Source organism: Pundamilia nyererei, unplaced genomic scaffold (genome assembly GCF_000239375.1).
Source record: "Pundamilia nyererei isolate P.nyererei 1_Seehausen unplaced genomic scaffold, PunNye1.0 scaffold00142, whole genome shotgun sequence".
Taxonomy (NCBI): Eukaryota; Metazoa; Chordata; class Actinopteri; order Cichliformes; family Cichlidae; genus Pundamilia; species Pundamilia nyererei.
The window spans coordinates 537,161-554,187 of record NW_005187543.1 but is presented as its reverse complement, the minus strand read 5'-3'; the positions used below and the strand labels follow the sequence as shown (position 1 = coordinate 554,187).

The following is a 17,027-nucleotide window of genomic DNA, read 5'->3' as shown; positions in this document are numbered from 1 at the left end:
TAAAAAAAAAAAAAGAGTAAAATTATGGATCGATAAACAAACCTTATCTTCTTCAAGAAGGAGTGCTCTGTGTCAAACTGCTGGAGTGAGAGAAGCTCAACACTGTGCAACATCCTCTCCAATGGTTCGAGGTCAAAAGCAGTCAAAAGTCTGGAGAATGTTGTCACCTGAAGTGTAAAATTACAATTAGACCGTATGTTTTTGTGTTTTTGTGTATATAAAATTGTCAAATTTAGTTACCTCTGTGAAGAAGGAGCAAGAATGGGCCTCCTGTCTTATGTGAGCAAGTATGTAGTCAGCCAAACAGCTGTTACTCTGCTCTTCAAAGTACATCCTGGCCAGATATTCACTTTCCACTTTTGGAAGGGCTGTACTGTCCAACCTTACCACAGAGTCTGGTGTAGCACATTTGAGCAGTATGAGTTTAGCCTCGTCGAGCATTCTCCTCTCAGAATCTGAGATTTCTAAACTGTCCTTCTGGTTCTCTATTACTTGGAGAACTACAGAAGCACATGTGTCTGAGTGGTACCCAATGAATACGTCTGGGGGTTTGTATTTGTATGTCTGAGCTGCATGTTGGCTGCTGAGAGTTACAAAAAGCTGGACCCACTTCTCCAGTTCCTCCACCATCCTCTTCTGCTCGGTTTTCAGAACAGTCTGGATGTCCAGGTAGTGCTTCTCCAGCCTGTTAATGAGAGGTATTGGGAACTGTTTGTAGACCACTTCTCTTTCTTCAATGACGATTAGCCGGAAGTCTTTGTGAACCCTGCATTTTACACGATGGGTTCCCAGTCCAAGGTCCACATATTTCTGCCCTCCCAAGCAAACATAGTATTGGTTGAGGGCATCGTAGAGACTTTCATAGAGGTTCTGCAAGTTTAAGAGCACAACCGTTTGTCCTGTTTCCATGCATATCTTTACTCTGTTGATGTTGCGACAGATCTGGGTATACTCTTGGTCTTTTGGGAAGCTGGAACCAAAGATAATTTCTGGTTGACCACTTTCTGAAAAGAAGGACTGCTGCAGGATCTGCAGGGCTGCATAGTTTTTAGTTAGCACCAGGAGGTATCGACATTCTTCTTCCTGTCCAACTGCTTCAATGTTTTCTCTCACAAACTCAATGGTACTGATGTTCTCTAGGTTTGGTGCAATCCCCAGTCTCATAGTGAAGACAGTAACTGGATCTACATTATCCTTGCCACTGAAATTTCTCAGCACTGCTTTGACGGTTTCCTCTGGTGTGGGCTTTTGCTTAGAAGCCTTGGCGACCGCAAAAATCATCTTTATCAGGCTGTAGTAGTCACGTAAGCCAAAAAATCCTTTGCCTTGTTTGCGGCAGATGTTCAAGTAGGCTCTTGCAAAAGGTTGGAAGAAATCCCTGACCTTCTCCAGAACCACTACATCAGAGGAGCAGATTCCTTTAGCACTTTCAATAAGTTCCCTCTCGTCAGGGTCTCCACGGGACACAAAAATGCCTCGGTTCATCTTTGCAGGGTCCAGCGCCCAGTTGGAGATTCCAATAAATCCAACCTTTTTGTGTGGTAGTGGCTCATCATCAATGCATCCCTCCTCCAGCAATGGATGAAGAGTTTTCAGTGGCATCTTTGGAGAGTCCTCTGCAAGCCCGATCTCATCGAGAACCACAACTGAGATATACTCATCCAGGTTTTTACCTTCCTGAAAACGTCCACATTGCTTAAATGTATTAATGATGCCTTCTGGTGTTGAGTGAGGGCTACACTGGAAGGACACCAAGTGGATCTGTTTGAGCTTTTTGTACAGGTCAGAATGAGCAGCTTGACCCTGCATTGCATCTGCCACCAAAGTTTTAGACAGAGATTTTGAACTTCCAGGTTTGCCCACGAGGAAGAGAGGGATTCTCAGTTCAATGCAGAGAACCATCATGAAGACGTTCTCTTTCAGGGCACTATTTCTTGCAATTGTATCCCCCATTGGCACACCACTCAAAAGTAAATCCTGCATGAGTGAGATTTCCTGCATCACCTTTGATGGACTGTATAATGCAGGAAGACTTTTGCTGATTTTCTGCCTGTATTTATCCTTATTTTCTAAACAGGCATGGTAACACACTCCAATGGCCATGACTAGAGACCAGAGAACAGGGTCTCGGCTCTCGGGCCATTTTGGACGCATTTCATCCTTCTCAACATTTCTATCATTCTCAAACTTTTTAAGCTCCGCAAAAAACATTTCATGGTTGTCATAGAACCAAACAAAAGCTTGCATGCAACGTTCAACATCTCTCAGGCTGACAAAGCTGCATTCATCATTTCTCGCACGCATGTACTTCTGTGAAGATGAAAGTACATCAGTGATCCACTTGATATGACATTCATCAATAGCTTTTTTTTCAGCAACTCTTTGTACAATCTGCTGGATGTATATTTTCTCCGTGTGATCATTTAACTGCCCGAAGTCCCATACCAGGGGAATCATGCTTGGTGGCAGTGCTTGAACTCTATACACCAACTGGCGGAGAGGAATAGATCCAAGTTTTTCGTCCGTCTCTTCTGCTCGAACTCGGTACCCAAGGCCAGCAGATTCCAACCTTTGAATCATCTCATCTGTGTGTTTTCGGTAAGGATTGCATGCAGCAATAATCTGTAACCCAGTGTTGGCTGTCAAACTTTCCCCCTTTACAGTCTTATCACAGAGGACCTCCTTAATACTGCTGATGGCCTCTGTAGTGTTGGCCTCATCAAAAAACAGAACGGAGTCGAACCCATAGTCGAGTTTGTTGATCGAAGCAATGTCTTCTGCTTCTCTCACTTTGGTGTAGATCATCTCTGAAGTTGTCCCTCCATGGACCTTGACAAGTTTCATGTTCTCAGTGGCCACTCCACTCCTCCGGAGTTCACAAAGGAATTTGATGAGCCTTGTTTTACCACACCCTGTTTCTCCCATGATAATGACAGGGATGCCACATCTGAACCGCATGTGGATTGCGAGCATCTTCAATATGTTGTCAGTTGTAAGCTCATAAGTTTCATCTGGATCAAGAGGCCACTGGATACCAAGAACACTACAGATTCGCTCTATTTTCTCTGCTCTTGGAAGGCGATCAAAGTCAATGTTGAAGGGGACTCTTTGCAGCTTTAGGCCTTCATACAATGCCCTTGTCATGACATTTCTTTTAATAACCCTGTTAGAGGTTGGGTCAATGGCATCAACAAAGTTCTGCTCATTGAGCTGAAGATGGAAACCAATAAAGGTCATGGACACATGGTCATCATTAAAGAATATGTATGGATGTGGTTCTGTTTCCCATCTTTTCCTGATAAGAAAAGGAGCCAGGTCTTCATCTCTGACACCAGCCAGATCGATTTCCTGCCTGCCAGGACTCTGGTCAGAAATGCTGAGTGATGGAGAGGCAAAATCCTTTGCCATCAGAATCATGAAATCTACCACAAAGGTTTTGAATCCGGTTAGTGTGTCCCCAGTGAAAGTGACATCACAAAAAACAGACGTCTCACAGTCTTCCAGCTGAAGGTTGAGAAACCATGCAAAATTTCTTAATTCAGCCCAGGATGGATCCATTATGCCGCAAAACATGAGAAGCATCTGAAGACATTCAACATGTGTCCCCTCAACCTTGTTATAAGTGTATACATCTAGATTAATGTGGTTATGAAACCGCGTGAGATACTGGTATGGTCTCTGAAAAGCCTTGCTCCTGAATTCTTCATCATCCATCAGTGGGTCATCATTGCTCACAATGGTGGGATCTTCTTGCTTCCTCATCTCTAGCATTAATACCTCTTTGGGTGGCCGGCAGAAAATATTTGGGAACACATCAATGAATGAGCTTTTGATTTTTTGAGTCTATACGAGAAGAAAAGAAAAACACAACTCAAGGTAAAGAACAGTTCTAAATCAGATAACAAATCATGAATGTTTGTGTTCATAAAAACTCTAACCTGAAGTGAAACATTTCTGCCCGACTTCACAGTGGACTCCAAAATCTCTACAAGATACAGTTGCTTGTTATTGCACTTCCACATCTTTCCCTCTGAGTCCAGCAAGTATCGCAAAATCAACAGTTTGAAGAGGAACTCATGCAGGCCTTTCTGGACCTTTTCCAAAACAAACACAGTCATTTCACATTTTATGTAAGCTGCAAAGAGAAGTCATATTGAAAAGGTTACACTACGTTAAACAATCCAGTGATTGACGATTACCGATGATGTGACGTCAAAATGGAACACAGTGAGTTCTTTCCTTCTAGGGGCGTCCAACAGTGATTGAAGGATGACATTCTCATCAACATTTGGCTCAATCAGGCGAATGCATTTCATCACTGATGATTTTTTGGTTGATCTCTTCAGTTTTTCATACAGCCTTCTGATGTAAAGCGATTTTCCTGCAATTTCAAAAGATCATATGGCACGTTTGAATTTTCATAAACAACTTTTTAACCATTAGTAACAGTAAATAACACCTATACATACCAACACCAGCTCTTGTGGCTGAAATGACACCAACGCAGAGTCTGTCCTTAAACGCAGCTGCGGCGCTGCACTCATCTGCTGGGACGGCATAGTGTTTTTGCAGGTAACTCTGGATTCTTGCCAAAGGTTCCTGTGGAACCATGTGCAATCTGTACTGGCTGAAGGCTGATGGAAGGTAGGTATGCTCTCTTTCTGAGCTGCAAATGATAACAAGTCTATAATCCTTTCTACTCTGCATTTTCATTCGCTGAAAAAAGTTCTCAGCTTTAGAGCTCACATCATAAGGGAGGAGATCTCCATACAGTAAACAGTATATCTTCTGTCCTCTGTAGCCTGTGCTGAGACAGCGTCTGAGAAATAGCTCCACCTGTTCGTATGGTGTCGTGGAGTTGCATAAAAGGACTTCATCATACGTGGGAAGTGTCTCATTTTCACTGCTCATGTAAATGGAAATGCAAGATGACAACACCTCATCATGTGGGCAAACAATGAGGTTTGGGTTTCCAACAGCCAGACCTCTGGGAACATGTCTATTTATGAAATTCCCTGTGTCATCGTCAGAAATGTCTTCTTCGTGACTCTCGTTGTGTTTGTTGGCCAGGATATCCAAAAGTCTTCCAAGATTTTTTATATCAAGAATGTGGGGGAGAAAATTTCTCATGTCTTTCATATAAGTATTCCATATGTGATCAAATTTTGGTAAACCCTCTGCCTGTTCTATGAGACTTGCCAGAGGACCCATTTGGCTGGTGAAGTCTGGGTCTTCCCCCTCACTGCTTTGCACCACAACAAAGGTCTGAAACTCAATGTCCTCATTTTGCTCTTCTGGTTTTTTGAGGATTTCATACTGAAGTTCATGCCAAACTTCCCTCAAATCTGAGTATGTGCAGTTTGGCTTGATGAAAGAGAGCATCATGAGAACCTGGTCTTCTACATTGGTAACATTTTGCAAAGTCAGCTTGTTGCATAGGTAGACAATCTGTTCAGCTGTGTAGTAGTTAAGATAGTAATGCTGGGATCTCTGTTTGTCTACAAAATCCATCCAGAAGTCAAGACATTTCTCCATTTTCTTGCAAAGTTCAGGAAGCTTCTCTTCTATGCTGCCCTCCACAATGACACTGATAACACTGTCCAAGTTGAAATCCATCATAATGCTGGGTGCCTGACTTTTGGAACAACAGTTGATTTGCACTTCCCAGTGCCTAAACAGTGGATTCCCAGCTGTGTAAAGAGCAATGAATGCCTCAGTTAGTCTTTGAACGCTGGCAAAAACCTGAAAAACAGAAACAAGTCAGCTGTAAATAAATAAGTTCAAAAAGCATACAAAGTTACACCAATTTCATTGTGGAATCAGTTTCTCTGTCAAGCATGAGTCTATGATCATATAGCTGCACATTTATGTAGTAAATAGCTCTTCTCATTCTTTTTATAAATTTTGAATGCAATGCACTAAAGGTTTGAAATGGTAGTATATCCCAAAATGATGATTTCCGCTGTGCTGGTCAGTGTGTGAGTCTGGTCTAGGTGTGGAAAAGGCCTGCTGTGTGTGTGACCAGCCCCACCGTGCGTGGTTTTGCTTAAGTGACGGCGGCCTCCATTTCTTGGTTTGGCCTGCCTGGTTATTGCTAATAGCAGCATTGCTGTCTTTTTCTGTTGAGTCCTTGTTGTTATCCTAGTTTAAGTGACCACCATCTCTTTGCGTTGGCCTGTCTAAGTCATCATTAAAGCAGCGTTGCTGTCTCTTTCTGTTGTTACTGATTATTGGGTTAATTAATTATAATAAAGATTTATTTTGTGTTAAACCCCTATCCCTGGCGTCCTTTTCATTTCAACCCGGATCCAACTGTTACTGTCCCCCACCCTCTTCGCCTAGCTTTCATGTGGGTAACATCTTGGAACCTCAAGATACCAAAAAGGAAAATATTGCAACGTACCTCTGCAAAATAATCAACTTCACATTGCCCTTGATCCCCTTTCCCAGACATGAGCATGAGTTTATTCTGCAGCTCCCTCAAGTCCTCAAGGGAATAGCAGCGCATCTGCTGACCGTCATCATGCTCCTCTGGAATCTGCAGCTTCAGGGCAGTGTCAAGACTCAACTAGATCAAGGGGGAAAAAAGAAATTCTCATGCATATTTTTGGAGACTCTTTGTCTAACATGTGTGTTGTACTGATCTAGGGATGCAATCAACTTTCATTGCATTATTTACCTTTTTTACATTTTGTGCATTGATCAAGTAGATACCCTTGTTATTGATGGTTGATGCTAAAGAGAGGGATGACAGTTCCACTGATCCATGACTGTCCTTCACAGTCTTCAACCAGTCCAAATGACGTGCACTGTCCCGCTGTAAGAAAAGATACTCTTCATAATTGTGCTGTGTTTCAGTTTCCCTTTAATAAGGTTAGCCTTTACCTCAAGAACCCTGCTGTAAGACACTAACATTCATATCAAAGCCTTCATGGCCATCCTGATCATATTTTTGCTTTAAGTGTTTGGAGGGATCTTACCAATTTTTTGGGTAGGTTGCTGTCATTCTCCAAAGCCCTCCAGAGCTTCTTGAGCACTTCTCTGAAGGCTTTAAAACCAGAGTCTGGTTTGAGCTCATAAAGCAATGAAGAGTAGCCAAGAACTGCATCATGGAAGCACGCAACACGATCCACGTCCATATCATTCTCTCCCGCAGAGATAGAAGCCAGGTCAACAAACACTTTTAACTCATTGATATCTGCAAAATACATTTAAATAAGCAGAAATAGGGTGGTGGTTAGTGGTTGGTGACATTGATTTATACCAGGACTGTTCTGAATTTGAAGCTGCTGGTAGGCTGGGGCCTTTCTATGTTGAGTTTGCATGTTCTCCCAGCGATTGTGTGAATATTCTCTGGGTCTTCCAGCCTCCTGCCACACGCCATGAACATGCATGGTAGGTTAACTGGTGATCTTAAACTGGTATGGATGTAAATGTGAGCATATAGGGTTGTCTAACCTGCATACCTGCTTCCTGCAACACAATCCTGGTAACCCTGGTGTTGTGTAGCCAATTTTTTCTTTGGTGACTTTAGAGAACCAGTCTAATTTCGAGAGGTTTCTAACTGTACGTAGCATTATACCATATTACAAAGTGTAAGATGGAGTCATTGCCATAAGAAAATGAAGCATATGTGCAGTCCATCAATTTATTTCTTGCAGTAGACACTCCCATAGTTTCTGATGTCAGTAGTTACAAAGGAAATTTAAAAAAAAATGTTCAGCACACTACTACAGCCATGCTGCAATATCCATTGGAGCGTGGCTGTAGTAGTGTGCAATGGATAGACATTAACAAGAAAATGCATAACTACACTTACCTTCAAGGGCATCCTTCACCCATTTCACAAAGTGTCCCCTTAGTTCCAGTTCGTGCAGACACAGCCTGCGGGGCTCGGTTATGTCCACTAGAACAGTCTTTGCCTGCATCAATTCATTGTCAATCCGGCTGAGTGGCTCTTTCTGAAAGTCTATATCGTTCTGAGTGGTGGGGAGACAGGAAAACTAGAGTTACATTCTAACCATGGAAATATGATCAGAGACACTCTTCACAGGGAGCCTTAAATTAAAACGTGCTAAACTGTTTAAAATGAAGTAAAGCAAAGAACTGTGCTGTTATGTTCCATCTATTATGTATATCCATCATCAAATACAATAACTCAAAGCTTGCGTGGAGTGCATAATAGCTTTTTAGATTGATAATTTTTTATACACAAAGCTACTTACAACTTCTGTGAGTGTCTCCAGAACTCTGAAGTCACCTTGAAGACCAAGTGTCTCTTTGACTTTCATGATTACTTGAGCTGAAGTCACAGCGAGATGAAGTTCGTGGTACTGCTCGATCTGTTGAACCCTGATGTTGATCCATTGTTTGTCCCTTGATTTATTCATTCTGCACATGATGTCTAAGTCTTTTGCAAGATCTTCATACTTGCCCTTGAAAGCTTTAAAAAACTGGTTAACCTCTTCAAGCCTTATAGTGCCATCCTTCAGGCGAGTGTAGATATCTTTATAATAGTTGTAGCAATCTATGTAAATGTCATCATGTATCATTTGTAGTGTTGCCCTAATGTCCACTACCTGATGCTCATCAGGATTGTCTTCCATTTCTTCATTGGCCAGGAACTTGGCTTGTTTGTCCCAACACATTTTGAAGACAATACTGTCCCTGAATGTGTATAAATTTTTTGCCATGTTTCTGATTTCTTCGTCCAGATTGAAGATGGTGACAATGCCAGTTATTTCGGAGGGCATCTGGCCAAATTGATGAACCTCCATGAAATGGTCCAAAGGTGTGGTCATAATGTTGACTTGTTGGTTTCCTTCCAGTTCATCAACATCAACTATTATGGAAATTAATATGGATGTTAATAATTAAGACTGATAGTTAAGACTGATGGCACAAACTCAGTCAACATACCTGTCATGTGTTCCTCAAGTTGATGGCTCTTAGTTAAGAGAACATCTACAAGCTCCTTTTCATAATATACAGCTTTTACTTCATCTTCTCTGCACTTCAACAGCCTCTTCATTTTGTCATGATCCTTGTATTGCCCATTCTCAGCGAGGCAGTCTGTTAGTATCAAGTCAAAAACACAAACAACTCAATTTTATAATTACTATTAGGTCAGAGTACACTATTAAAATCTAAATACAAATCAAGACATCTTTGCTGAAAAATGTACAATTCTTACCGATCTTCAGCAGTTCTAAGAAGGCATCTCGCCTTTCCAAAATGATCTTCAGCAGGCTGATCTTAATGTTTCCCTCAACTAGTTGATTTTTCATGGCTGTAAATGAGGATATCCCTACTGCAATTCTGTCCTTTGCATCGTGAGAGAGCTCCTCAATCAGCTTTTCATCTGCTCCTGCAGTGACAAAACATTCACCTGATAATTCTATCTTAAACCACAGCAGCGATTTTAACTTTTGGCACCAACTCGTAAACAGATGCCTGGTTACCTACTGTGGGGTGCTTTCTGTTTTTTAATATCATTCTGATTATAATTATTATTATTATTATTATTATTATTACAAAAGTGGCATTTATCTGTTTCTGTTTGGTCTGTGCAATGTTTAACGCTTCAGTGTTATTCTTAGACAATACCGTGGAGCTGAAAAATGTCTTTGGCAGCAGTCCAGGAGAGTAGGTGCCGAAGGACAACTTCTTCATCTTGGTGGTATCTTCCTTGACTATCCCTTGGCCAGGATTTTTGGATAATGGCAGAGATGAGTTTCCCAAATTTTGAGTTGAACTTAAACCTCCCAAACAGTTTGCCCTCATTCTTGGTCTGCATATAACACAGAATCAAAAATTGAATTCTGTCTTGATTCAGATTTGAATCAATTTTTATTGTGACATAAAGAAATTGTGTTTATAGTCATCTCATATTTAACTCATGGGATTGATATTGTGTTTAAATATAGTCAATAGTGAAAATCACCAATACATCTAAGTTTTAAAAGAATATTAGAAGACTTCATACCTGGCACAAATATGTAACAGCCTCAAGAGCACACTTTTCAATACTAGCTGCAACATGTGGATGGGAATCACTTAGGTTCTCTATGTTGATGCAGTAGTATTCAACTTGATCCAGGGCAGATTCCTAAAAGCACATTTTCACCTAAATCTGTTGAATCTTAAAGAAACAAATGCCTAACTGCCCAATCTCCAAAATGTATCTCACCTACCTGTTTATATTTGCCCTCAAAATCCATGGTGAGTGTTTGCCTCCACTCTTTTGTGCATTCTTCATCTTTGAAGTGGATGCAGATTACATTATTCCACATCTGTAAAACACAACCATATTTTATGCATTCTCTACAATGATGAGGTTAGAGTATGTTTCTTTATATTTTGGGGGTTCTTTTTAGACATTAAACGAAACTGCTCACTTCAATCTCCTCTGTTGCCTTAACTTGGCGTAAGGATAACACGCCCCTGGTGAGCAAAGCCTGTTTAAAGGACCGACTGATCCATCCTCTCATTATGGTCATCGCCTGTGTGGTTGCCATGCTTTTCACATACTGTTGCTTTTCATCTCCTTCTTGGGTCTCCTAAATGTGAATCATTAGATTATGAAGGTTTACTGTCTGCCAAACTAAAACCATGATTTATAAGATGTGTGCACGTTGAATACCTGTTGCTTGTTACATTGAACAAAGTTTGTCACTGACGCAACCAGATTCATGCATGCCACAGGAATATCAGGATAGTTCTGGGTAACTAAAGCTGGTTTGACTCCTCTGCAGATCTTCTCTAACAGTTTCACTGCTGTTGCCAGGCACTCTCTCCTGTAAGACTCTGTAAAGTAACTATGATAAACAAAAACACGAAGATCAGAACACCAGTACTTCCATAGATTTCCCTCTACATGGACACACTTAGTTACAGAACACACAACACCTGATATAAACAGCATTCAGAGGAACATTCACATTGTCAATGTCATAACTTCAAAACCAGACACCCCTCTTAAGCCTACACTAAATTACAAGCTTTTCAATACAGAAAAACATGTAAATTCATTTAAGAGGCAGACATTTTTTACACTTCCAGCAAGTGTCTACAGACATCATGTCCATGCTTTTTAATTAGAAACTGTAAATTACCTGTATTTTTCCTCAACGAGAAGCCCCAGGATATGTGAGATTGTGTCCGATACTCCCTAAAAACAGAAAACCATCCATGCTAATCATTTTATTAACCTGGGTGCTAAAAAATGCTCAATTGTCATGGACAGTTGTCACCTGGGCACATTCCACTGAAAGAAAAAGCTGTGAGGTCCAAAATCTACAGTGATTATCCTACATCCCTGTTTCTTTAACTCCACTTACCTGCATGGTGCTGAAGGTGATTTCCTGAGGAGCCTTATTGAAGAAGACATGAAGTACGTCCAGAAGCTCAGCCTTAAGTTCAGTACTACACTCTATCAGTTCATCAAGTGACATCAGGTACAAGCAGGATCGAATTAAGAGCGCGTCCACCTCCATTAAGTGGCTGTAATTTTTCATCAGTTTTACTAGCGCCCTGAAACATAAGCAAACAAAGATTACCTAGTAAGAGAACCATTAGTTCCAGATAAATGTAAATCTTCTGGAAGATGTGCAACAGTATGTCGGCAAAGGAACAGGGAATCACACCTCTTGTCTTGACTGTTCATGTATGCCGAGGTGCTTAAATCAAGGCCTCCCAAACCTGCCCAAGCTAGGCCATACTTCAAGTTTCCAGATGTTGGTGCTTCAAAAGGCTTTGAAGTGCCTTTAAGGAGGTGGAGAAGTGGCAGTACCATAATCCATCGAGTCATCCCAAATCTTTTTATAGTGTTTATCAGAAGAACCAATGTTTCTGGCAAACTATGAGAAGATTATTTGAACACATGAACAGAAAATTAAAGTAAATGGGGGCAGTAAAGTTAATACTTTTAAATTAGCAGATTATGAAGGTATGATACCAAGATTATTAAAAAAGATTAGGTAAGTACCTGAGAATAGACACATCTTGAGAAAATTCTGCCCAGTACTGAAGGAAGTTATCCTTCTCTAGTTTGGGTAAACACAGTGCAGTACAAAGCTGATTGAGCTCAGAATTCTCGAGTCTGATTCGATACTGTCTCCATACATAAACCATGACCGCCGCAGCTCTTAAGGGATCCTGAATGTAACGGCTCTTACGATCTCCATCCTTCAGCAGTTGAGGAATTACATCTGCCAGCATAAATTCTTTAAGCAACCTCTTCACCTAAGAATGTATAACAGCCAAAAGAAGGGTAAGTTTCAGTGACCATACCATACATGTGTATTTTTAGACCTTGTACACAGAGATTTTGAACTTACATCATCTTCCCCATATTGTAGGGAGTACCACTTCTTTTCTTTTTCTTCATACACAAAAGGTTCCCCATAAACCTGCATGAACTGATTGAGCTGGATCATAAAACTTCGTAAATTGGTCTCAGTCCAGCTCCTCAGGAGGTCAAATATGGTTTCCAACATTATGTTTCCTGCAATTTCTCTGCCTTGAATCAGGTTCTTTCTTTGATCAGGCCATAATACTTCCTTAATACGTTTGAGCATGCTTTTCGAAGGCTCGGCGCAAATGATGTCATCATATTGATGCCAGTCCCCTTAAGAAAAAAAAACAAAAAAAAGATTAAAAACACACATTTAAGTGTAAGGCAAATACAACAAAATACAGTGAAGCCATTAGCCAATAAAAACAAAGCTGGCTACATGAAAGTTATATTTACCATCATCATTGATAAGGTTGGGTTTCACAAACAAACATCTGTTGGTAGTGTATGTAGAATCCATTTTGTATATGTATTCATACTCATATGTCTCTTTTTTATTCCTGTAGACAATATATTTGTATGGTATTGACGCAGACACAGCTTTTTTGCTAGCTGGCAGGCTGCCTTCGACCAGAAACCCATGCTCTCCAAGATCCCTACATGAAAAAGAAATGTGTGGTACATTTTGTCAAGTCAGTCATAAAGGATATAATAAGCGTTTAGGATAATAGATGCTTCACATTTAGAATTTCAAAATAAAATAATGGTATAAATGGTAAATATACTCTTATGAGCCACAACAATAGAACCACTGATAGGTGACGTGAATATTATTTCTTCCCAAACATACATATTACTGGGTGACATGTATTAGACAGGAAGTCAACAATTCCTGAGGCTGATGTTTTGAAAACAGAGGAAAAAACAGACTAACAAGAAATGATTGGTTCACAGCAAAACATTCAGCGTAGAGTGCTGCTGGTATGCAGTGGCTACTGCCTAACAGAACGGCCAAGGAAGTGAAAGTGGTGAACCAACAACAGGGTAATGAGTATCCAAGGCTCATTCTTGATATACATAGGCTGAAGCATGTGGTCCAGTTCCAGCAAAAAATTACTAGAAATAAAAATTGTTAAAAAAAAAACCTTCATGTTTGCTATGACAGCAAAGCATGAAAACATAGAGCATCATGGTTCACTGTGATTCACTAGGGCATTGTTTCTGAAGGTTCCTGGTACCTTTACATGTTTACAGAGTTTGTAAAACAATCTTTTAAGAACTAGTTATGTATGTTTTTATTGTTTTTTCTTAAGTGGACCAGTCACAGTCCATGATGCCCACCCTTCCTTTGGCAAAAGCACTTACAGTGGGCACTTGAACAAGAAAAATGGACACGGCAGTAACAGTAGTCCACTGAAATCTGATTAATCAGATTTTGTTTTGCATCACATGGTTGGCACAGTGTGTGTTTATAAATTATATGAGAAGGAGAGGAGGGCATGCTATGGGACAAGGACAGGGGTCTTCTGGGAATCCTTGGCTTCTGGTGACCATTACCTTGGCATCTAACTAAACTTTTTTTAGAAAATGTACACTCCCAGTTACAGTTCAATGCTTCCAGACAAACTACACACACTTTTCAGCAACGATCTGGGGAATAAACAGTTAAAGGCATAATTCTTCAGATCAAAATGTAATCAAGCATCTGTGGGAAAAACAAGTCAAATCTATAGACGTCTCACTTCTTAATACTGCTGAGGACTGATCTGTACAGACTATCTTCCAAGGTTGTGTGGAGTCTGTGCCTTACCAGTTGGTTTTAATGTTGTGGCTTACTACTTGCATAGGCACCAATTCAGAGATTACTGATGTCAAATAACCTATTCATACTACAGCCTAGTGTTTCCAGCTTGTTAAAGTACCTGGTCACAAACAGTTCAGCTGCATTGTCTTCCCATTCTCCAATGCATGACCCAGCCCTGATGAATATTCGATCTTCTCCAGGATCAAATTTGAAATCTTTCGAGAGAACAGCATGGAAGTAAATTGTGAGTCTGTCACGTGCTGCAATATTCGTGTTCCTCGTCAATCTGAAAAGCAAAAGTAAATTTGTTGGATAAAAAAAAATTTGCAAAGATGAGTTAAAGGCAAAGTATACAGTTTACTGAGAGGATTTTATCACCTTTTTGGGGGCGGAGCTGTTTGAGCTTTTGAGCTTTTGCTGCTATCACCACCGTCTTTAGATCCTTTGTTATCATTTGAAGGCTGAGCTGGAGTCGAGTCCTGCCCGCTCCCTGACTGCTGAATCTCCATGTTCTCCACTGGGTCCACACTGGAGCCGCTGTCAGCCTGTAGCATTAAATATGTTGGATAAATACATCTCAAGGTTATGGGACTCAGGTCTCCCTCATAAATGTTATTGTTGGTCAATAACAATTATTTTCACATATTCTGACTTAGCCAGTAATACCTTTTCAGTATGAGGTCCAAAAACCTTTTGTTGGCCAGTTGCAACAGGCTGCTTCTGATTCTGTTCCTGCTGATTTTTTCCCTTCTGCGTGTTTTCCTTTGACTGCTTTGCATTTGCAGCCACATTAGCATTCTGGTCCTGTTTAGGTTTTTTAGCATTGTCTGCTTCTTTCTGGTTCTTCAAGGTTTTTTCCTTTGGATCTTTAGCCGTAGTGGCCTTGGTCCCTTTATTTGAAGGTGACTGAGGGGTTGTACTCTTGTTGTCCTCTGAGGCAGGACGTTGAGCTGGAGTGTTGGTTGGTTCTGTCTTCTGTGGCTGATTGTCAGGAGATGTGTGTGCATTGCTCTCCATCTCGTTCATGCTATTTGTTGCCGCCTCAGATTGCTCCACTGTTTTTGCCTGTACTGGGGCATCAGACTTTTCACTCTGATTGGTTTGTGCATCTTCAGCAATGGCAACAACATCATTAGCTGGCAAGAAACTAGGCTGGCTTTCTAACGAGGAAAACCTATCTTGGAGTGAATCTGGTGTTGTGTCCATTTCATTGTCTGAGCTTTCACTGTCAGAAGAGTCTCTTTCTCCCTGTGTCTCCTTCCCCTGCTTATCTCCCGGAGAAATGTGTGACAGATCTTGATCTGATGACAAGGTGCCATCTTTTTTCTTTTTGTTCTTCCTTTTCTTTTTTTTCTATGTAGACAAAACAAACAAAACAAAAAAAAACCAGATCTGTTTTGAAAATATCACAAATATGATTTCCTATATTAGATAACAAGAACATATTTTAGATTCATAAATACTCAAACCCACTTGACATTTTAAAGACTGAAAAATTTACTTTTTTTAAGGAAGCATATAAATGTAAAATAAATATATATTAATTTGCATATATGCTTTGTACAATTTATTGCCTAAAATGTATTTAGGAATTTTTGTATTTAGTTTATAAATTCGGGGGGGGGATCAGACTGATGATGTAGAAGTCTCAAAAACCAAACTTCACCAAAACTTGACTCAAATATGACAGACTAAACATTAAAGGGTTAAACTATACTATTAACTAGTTCCAGGTCACAGAAGTCTGCCTTTACACTTGTGAAAATATTCTTGCAATGTAAAAAATTAAATTTAAACACTCACCTAAAGTGCTTAACAAATTTAATAAAAACAAAATAACAAATGTGTCAAAAACATGTTTAAAACTAAAAATAAGATTGTTATTGATTAGGTAAATAAAACTGAACTCGCATTTTTGTAACAAAATTCGAGCCAGCACACTGGACTTCTCTGAGAAGCCACAAATGAACCAATCGAAACATTCAACCAGTAAAACTAATGTTTCTGTTTAGGAATGCAAATAAATAAATGCAAATAAAACAGTAAATTTGAAAATGAACAAATCACAGAAATTATTATAGTTTAGTGATAAAAAATATATATATAATTTTCATTATATACAGGTGGATTAATTATTATAGAAAAAATGAATTTGGAATAAACCTTACACTGGGTTGTGGCATAAACTCACTGTACACCTACTGTACAAAATATGTCGTTCCCACAGACTAAACCAACAGGCCTGGCAAGATTATGACACGCTCACCTTTTTCTTTGGGTTGTTGTTGATGACCTCGTCATTTGGCCGTTTGGGGGATTTACTGGATTCTTTGTTGTCCACCGGTGGGGTGTTTTTCTGTGAATCTGGCTTCTCAATTGGACCTTCCCCATCTGCTACCAAAGACTTTGGCTGATCGCCTGCATCTATGTTAGCAATGAGGGGTTAATAAAAATACATAAATAACTTAATTAAATAAAAATAACAAATTATAAATTATAAGTTAGAAAAAATAAAATAAAATGAGCTAATTTCTAAAGACATGTGAAAACCACTGTGATAAGTCAGAGTATATAGTCCTGCTTTTCATTCTGGCACATCACTTTGCCAGTCAAAGATTTAGAGAAGCATGAACTCTGACAGAGTCAACATGCATGTTCAATAAATAGTTAAAATGACATTTTGATTTCTGTCCATAAATTAATAGGGACATACATTAAACCACAAAAGGTGGCATTTGTATGTTTTCACTTTGACCCACGTAGGCAAATTTTCTTTTAACTATAAAGAAAACACCTGAGCTTGTTCAGTAAGTCACAAGGCACAAATTTGCATTTTCTGACCCTTAAAAAGTAGGCCAACACGCTGTCACGATAGGTAATCTTACACCTATGTGGACATGCGGTTAAATCAGAGCCTATTTGCCCTAT

General features: G+C 39.9%; 1 protein-coding gene across 1 annotated transcript in view; it reads right to left on the bottom strand.

Annotated features, from left to right (window-relative positions):
- Window positions 1-17,027, bottom strand: part of LOC102201071 (E3 ubiquitin-protein ligase RNF213-like) — a 31,775-nt gene that overhangs the window by 11,573 nt on the left and 3,175 nt on the right. Inside the window, exons 3-29 of the mRNA XM_005744342.1 lie at window positions 16,366-16,523; window positions 14,766-15,452; window positions 14,478-14,644; window positions 14,218-14,385; window positions 12,752-12,951; window positions 12,339-12,628; window positions 11,987-12,243; window positions 11,646-11,858; window positions 11,340-11,532; window positions 11,115-11,170; window positions 10,643-10,817; window positions 10,398-10,559; window positions 10,194-10,292; window positions 9,986-10,108; window positions 9,607-9,790; window positions 9,194-9,367; window positions 8,920-9,072; window positions 8,226-8,842; window positions 7,820-7,979; window positions 6,981-7,198; window positions 6,680-6,817; window positions 6,404-6,568; window positions 4,470-5,742; window positions 4,200-4,381; window positions 3,939-4,094; window positions 241-3,843; window positions 43-167 (exon numbers count right to left, since the gene is read on the bottom strand). Coding sequence (XP_005744399.1) covers window positions 43-167; window positions 241-3,843; window positions 3,939-4,094; window positions 4,200-4,381; window positions 4,470-5,742; window positions 6,404-6,568; window positions 6,680-6,817; window positions 6,981-7,198; window positions 7,820-7,979; window positions 8,226-8,842; window positions 8,920-9,072; window positions 9,194-9,367; window positions 9,607-9,790; window positions 9,986-10,108; window positions 10,194-10,292; window positions 10,398-10,559; window positions 10,643-10,817; window positions 11,115-11,170; window positions 11,340-11,532; window positions 11,646-11,858; window positions 11,987-12,243; window positions 12,339-12,628; window positions 12,752-12,951; window positions 14,218-14,385; window positions 14,478-14,644; window positions 14,766-15,452; window positions 16,366-16,523 — 10,096 coding nt within the window. The remainder of the gene's footprint in view (window positions 1-42; window positions 168-240; window positions 3,844-3,938; window positions 4,095-4,199; window positions 4,382-4,469; window positions 5,743-6,403; window positions 6,569-6,679; window positions 6,818-6,980; window positions 7,199-7,819; window positions 7,980-8,225; window positions 8,843-8,919; window positions 9,073-9,193; window positions 9,368-9,606; window positions 9,791-9,985; window positions 10,109-10,193; window positions 10,293-10,397; window positions 10,560-10,642; window positions 10,818-11,114; window positions 11,171-11,339; window positions 11,533-11,645; window positions 11,859-11,986; window positions 12,244-12,338; window positions 12,629-12,751; window positions 12,952-14,217; window positions 14,386-14,477; window positions 14,645-14,765; window positions 15,453-16,365; window positions 16,524-17,027) is intronic.